The sequence below is a fragment of the Sus scrofa genome, chromosome 16 (assembly GCF_000003025.6).
Source record: "Sus scrofa isolate TJ Tabasco breed Duroc chromosome 16, Sscrofa11.1, whole genome shotgun sequence".
Lineage (NCBI taxonomy): Eukaryota > Metazoa > Chordata > Mammalia > Artiodactyla > Suidae > Sus > Sus scrofa.
Window position 1 is genome coordinate 5,454,135 of NC_010458.4, and position 6,357 is coordinate 5,460,491.

The 6,357-nt window shown below is 43.2% G+C and overlaps 1 protein-coding gene across 1 annotated transcript in view; it reads right to left on the reverse strand.

Annotated features, from left to right (window-relative positions):
- MARCH11 (membrane associated ring-CH-type finger 11) overlaps positions 1-5,759 on the reverse strand; it is a 114,404-nt gene extending 108,645 nt beyond the window's left edge. Inside the window, exons 1-2 of the mRNA XM_021076811.1 lie at positions 5,119-5,759; positions 3,794-3,949 (exon numbers count right to left, since the gene is read on the reverse strand). Coding sequence (XP_020932470.1) covers positions 3,794-3,949; positions 5,119-5,670 — 708 coding nt within the window. The 5' untranslated portion in view covers positions 5,671-5,759. The remainder of the gene's footprint in view (positions 1-3,793; positions 3,950-5,118) is intronic.

The following is a 6,357-nucleotide window of genomic DNA, read 5'->3' on the forward strand; positions in this document are numbered from 1 at the left end:
AAATATCATCAATGCATCATCTTGAATATGTTAATCAATAAAAGAGATTCTGCAGGTAGGTAGAATGTAAATGCATGTTAATTACTTCTAATGTCCTAATTAACTCTTATTGCTAATGATACAGTAATTAAGGTTTAAATATATCATAGAGGATATATCAGTTTGTTATTGGGTCATGTTGCTGAGCATCACTAAAATCTCATAAAATGGGAGGTTTAGACCAAAATTCTCAAAGAATTCTTACCACAATGAGAAAAACAAGTAAAACTAGGGTTTTAGATTCATTGCTACATGTTTCATTCACACACACCTGTTTCCTGGTTAGCTGTTTTTTCCTTCTCTGTCCTCATGTCCCTCTGAGCACCAGGAAATACCTCATGATAATAATCATTTCTGAAAGTGCTTGAGTGTATGCATAAAGCACCACTGATAGAGTCCAACTCTCATGCATTTTTTAAACCTTCTTTATTTCTGAGCCCTGAGAAGGAAGTTATGGTGGTGCCTGTTAACCCATTTGGACCTGATGAGGACCAAATGCAAAGCCCAGGGTAGGTAGATAGCACCGTTTTAGAAGCTATCGCCTGTGGTGGATTAAAGATGTCCACTCTCTTTAAAAGAAGGCCAGACTCCAGAGGTGGGGTCTGTTTTTCCTTCTCTTAAATCTGATTGGTCCTACGATTTGTTTGATCAAGGGACTGCAAGCAGACATAAAAGCATATCACCTCCAAGACTAAGCCTTAATAGATCTGCAATTTCCATTTTTATACCCTGGGAATCCAGTCATCACAGTGTGAGGAAAGAGAAGTGAGGCACCAGTTGACAGCCCCAACTGAGCTTCCAACCAACAGCCAGCACAAACAACAAGTCAAATGAGTGAACCATCCTCGATATTCTAATTCAATCAAACCTCTAGGGATCTTAACTTGAGAATGATGCCACATGTGGAAAAGAACCTTTCAACTGATCTCAGGCAACCCACAGACTCTTAAGAGATAATAAATGACGGTTGTGTTTAAAATACTGCTTGATTATCTATTGTTATACAGCAATAGATAATCAAAGTTTTCTAGACCATCATAAAGACAGGCTGAAACCAGTTCCTGCTTGTTTCAGCATAACATGGGTTAAGTCATGATAGACCCAGAAACACCAGGATGGCTATGATGTAGTTGAGAACACTTTCCAAATGGGCCACAGTGGTTAAGACTATGGACCTTGGAGCCAGACTAAGTTTGAATCCTGACTTTGCCTTTTTCTAAATATATACCTAGTAGAAGTTACATAACTATTCTGTGCCTCAGTTTCCCTTTGTATAAAATAGAGATAATAATATTCTCTACCTCATAGATTTGTTTTGAAGATTAAATAACAGTATCACTATGTGTAAAGCACTTAGAACAGTGCCTGGCACAATGTAACTGTTCAGTAAATTTTTCTCTTAATATTATTATTTAGTCTTTAGAACAGAATAGTCCTACATCCAAGGAACCGCCTGCTCACAGCTCTGGGAGGGCTCTATGCTTAGGACAAAGGGATATGTAAAGTGAAGGAGAGGACCATGACAAGGTTCCTGTTTAACCCTGCACCATGAGGAAATGGACCTCTGCCACACTGTAAAAGCATGAATGCGATAAGTGCTAAACAAATCTGGCCTCACACCAGCAAGGGAAAAATAAATAGATAAATAAATAAAAGTAAATGCTCAGTTTGTGGGTTGTCAATAACAGAAATGTAGACATAAGGTCAAACTTGAGCTGAGAATAAACTACTCCTAGGTATAATAATCCACTTTGGGAAGTTTGAAACTGATTTTTGTTCATGAAGAGAATTGAGCATCCTAAATATATAACGTAGTCATGGAAAGTTAGGTTCTCGGGGATGATCTGAACTATCATCATTACCCTCACATACATTTTGTTTCTAAATATTATTTTGTAGTTCACTGGAACTAACAGATCAGGGTACAGATTATGGCGGTATACACATATGTCATAATAAAATACCAAGTTAGTTATTGGTTTGGGGCTAATTTTTTGTTTTCTCTGATTTTTCAGTCATATCATATACACACTTTAGAGAATTGCTTTTGCTAAAATAATATTTGCTTTTTTTAAATGAAGCAAAATACAGTAATAATCAATTCATTTTGCTATAGGGTTAGAATTAGTAAACAGTACTTTTTTACCCCAATGCTTTGTCTCTTCTCTATTTTAAAATTTCATCAATTTCTACTTACTTCAGAATTAACCATCCCAAGTGAATTAATATACAGTGGCCATAACATAAATTTTTAAAAATACTTAGCAACCTATTTCAGCTCTTGAAAATCTGACCATAGCCTCAATGGAGTCCTGAAGCTCTCCATTTCTCATCTCTACATATTTCTATTTATAAAATTATTATAGATTCAACTATACTACTCATATCCTGGTGTTTGGACGTGGTTCCCTCTATTTTTCAAGACCACTATGATGGGTATCAGTATAAACTGATACCCAAGGAGTACAATCAAGTAGTGGTTCTGAGAAAAGGTCAGATTTGTACCTATCTTTACCATGATAACATCATGCATCCACATTAGTTATTCATCTTCCTTCCAAGTTATTTAGGTCAGCTTGAGAAAAGTCATACTTTCACTTCATGCCAGCGAATCATGCCTTAAATGGTGACTATCATTAGATGTCACAAATACAAATTAATTGTAAACTATATGAAGGACGCACAAATTCAAAACTATGAAATTTAAATTATTAATTCAGCTTCCAGGTTCTTCCTGCAATCACTAACAATTTCACCTATTTTATATTGAGCAATGCAAACTAAACTTGGTAATTTAAAGAGAAACAAGGAATATTAGACATTATTACTTTCTTCCCTTCCTAACTTTCAGCCTCACTTCCTTTTCCTTCCATTACCTCCTTTGTCTCTGTGTTTTGATGCTATTCTTCTATATCTGCTAAATTTCAGCCCTGTGTCACTATCAGATCTCATCATTTACATACTACTCAGCTTTAAGATACCATTTTCAATATTTGTTTATTGCATCCCATCAGTTTTATTCCAAAAATCTGAATCTGTTCCAATATACAAAAAAAAAAAGCCTATTTTTCCAAGGGTTTTTGTAGGGTTATAGGCATCATGTTATTATGTGGTTATATGCAAAAAGTTTTAAGAATATATATAACTTCAGTAGTATAACTGGGAGTAACTGTTGGGAATATTTTTGCATCTACCATCTAGTTGAACAGAGCAACAACTGTAAGTAGCCAAAATTTAACTCTGGGGGGAAAAAAAAAGCTCATAAAAAAGAAAGCTTGGTTAAGTGAAAAGAATGCTCAGATTAAAATTGGCTCAACGAAAGTTTCCAGACTAGTAAAGTCTTGTTTCACTTGCATCTACTTTCCATAAATGGAGCCCATTTAAGGCTTCAATGCTTAAATTAACACAATGTCACTAATTTGTGTAACATTTCTAATTAATAACATTGTTTTAATTGGAGTATGACATTTTACAACAGCGCCCTTTTAGAAACAAGGATGGGTATAATTTTATCAATAAACAGCAAATTAAAAAAGGAAACCATTTGAATAAAAATGGCTTTTGAGTTTCTCAGATAAAAATGTCACGGACTTCTCAAAGCATATCTTTACAAATTCTAAATCTTGGTTTTACTGTGATTTACATAAAATGTCTTAAGTAGCAAAGCAAATATCCTTAGCAATAACTAAACTCAAGTGTGCTCATACTTAGCAAAAATATGAACTAGGGGGGGAAAAATGTCACATATGTTTACCTGGCAAGGTTGTTTCATTTTAATGGCTATGACATGGTATCTGTAACAGCAGAGCTCACAGGTCCAGGAACCCCTCTCACTGATCCACTTTAGCAAGCATAGCTGATGTGTATATCGAACCGACCCATCACATCGGCAGGGGTTTAACAGCTCCCCCTAAAAAGAAAACAACTTAGAATGAATATTTATATTTGTGTCTCTGTTTTAAAAATCCAACACTTGCTTTCTTTTCTTTCAAAGCCATTTACCCAGAAGGATATAAGCATCAAACTCTATTCTAGAAAATGGAATTAAATTTTTATACCTCTGATGGGAATGAAACTAAAGTCTTAAAACCTTTTCAAAGATATTACTTAGAGTTATGACATAAATGTTCTACTAACATACAAAATGTCTGTAAGATATAGCTCCCACTACCCTTGGGGAAAAGCTGTACTATTAAATCTCTTTAATAACTTTTAAGTGGATGGTCAGATGCATTTCCTCTGCAGTTATTCTTAATCATTGCTAAAGAAGAAATGCATGCCATCCCAGAAAGTAGCTTACAATAGCATTATGCTTTTATTTTTCTAAATGTAGCATCATAAATATTGACTTAGGGCACTATATTCCTGAAAGCCTGCATATTCTTATGCAATTTCCTTACTTTAAAAAATACTAAACCTAATGTTTTCTCAGGCCACACGTTTTGTATTACTCTGTTATCTCCATGATTACCCACAAAGAAGTTTGCATGCATCTCTAATGGAGTTTATAATTTTAGAATTGTGTTTCCAATAAAATATAAAGTACATTGTTGGTTAAATAGGCTTTCTTGAACAAGGGTAAAGTACATTTTTGTCTTATAAAAACTATAACATGATTTTCACATCAATGAGACAATCACAAAAATTTGCAGTACGGAAAGACCCTTTTCTTTTTGGGTTTGACCTGATTCACCCCCAGTTTGTACTCTAAGACCGTCTGCCTTACTTGTAGTTGAAGGAATATAGATTTGTTTCTCTGGATAAACTAAAACCCCTTTAGTAATTCACAAAAGAGATACTTATGGCATTATCATTAAAACACCTGAGGAATTTGTAACTGCAACACCACGTGGGAAGAAAGTGTAGACAAATTAAACATTTTATTCGCCATTGGGACAGTTTTTGCCTTCATAGTTAAGAAAAAGGGGAACACACAGTAGTCGCCACTCAATCGCTCAGCCCGAGAACCGAGGGGCGGGCGCTGTCCGTGGTGCTGAAAGATCTGCCGCCAGGGGCGGGAGCCAGCCCAGCCCTTTCAGAGCCCACCGCCAGCTGCCCCTGGGTCCCGCCGGGCCTTACCTGCTCGGCCCCCTGGAAGCAGATCTTGCAAATGGGCTGGTGGTGCTGGTGCTGGTGCCCGGCGCGCTGATCACCGCCGCCACTGCTGCTACTGCGGCTGCTACAGACCGAGCGCGTCTCGGGCTGGTCCCCGGCTCCCCGCCGGTCGCCCTCCCCACCTGCGCCGGCCTCGGGTTCCCCGGGGCCGCCCTTTCCAGCCGCCTCCTCAGGGACCGTCGCCTCCGGAGGGCGCCTCGGACCTTCCCCGGAGTCGCCAGCCACCGAAACCTCCTGCCCTGCGGGCGACAGGGGCCCCAGTGGCGGCGGCAGCGGCAGCTCTTCTGCGCCCTCGCGCCGCTGGACCACCTCCGCTGGCTGCTCGTCGGGCCCCGCAGAGCGCTCGGGGGACCAGGGCGGCGCAGGCAGCGGCGGCAGGTAGCGCGGAGGCGCGGGGACCGAGGCTGGCTCTCCCGGCGGCGGCGGCGGCGGCGGCGGCGGCGGCGGGGGAGGCTCGGCGTCCCTGCTCTCCGCCCCGCGGCGCCGACTGCCGCTGTGGCCGCCCTCAGAGCTCATGGTGGTGCCGCCGCCGCCCTCCTGCCAGCCCGGCTAGCGGGCCGGGCTCAGGCTGCTGGAGAAGGGAGAAGGGGGCGGGGGGGAAGAGGGAGGGAAGGAGGGAGAGGGAGGGTGGGGACTGGGGCTCCAGGGGCTGAGGGGCGGGACGGGGAGGGAAAGCGGAGGGCCCGGCGGCGGCGGCGGCGGCGGAGGCGGCTGCTGCTCCGCTGAGCCGGGGCTCGGCTCTGATGGAGGCGGTGCCGAATTCGGCGGCGCGTGAGAGCGGAGCCGCCGGGGAGGGGGGATGGCGGGGGCGGTGGGGGCGTACTAGGAAACGGAGGAATGGGGGAGGAACAGCGCAACGGAGGGGATGGGCAGGGGGAGGGGGATATAGAGACGAAGTGCAGAGAAGACCAGCTGGAATTGGGGGGCAGGGGGGGCTGGGCAGAATCCCTCAGTCGCCTCCGCCGACCCCGCCCCTGTGCCGCTCACGTCTGTTCCGGGGCGGATTACCCCTCTCCAAACCGCGCGGCACTGCGGCTCAGGACTGGGAGATGGGGTGGGGGGAGGGGTCGGAAGCTGCAAGTCCCGAAACCGTTACCGGATGAGCAAGTGGGATGCCGCGGCGCTGGACTGGATGGGGCCAGGATGATCGAACCTGAGACCCGCGTGGGAGTCGGGGCTCGCGAGTCGAATGCCCCAGGCGCC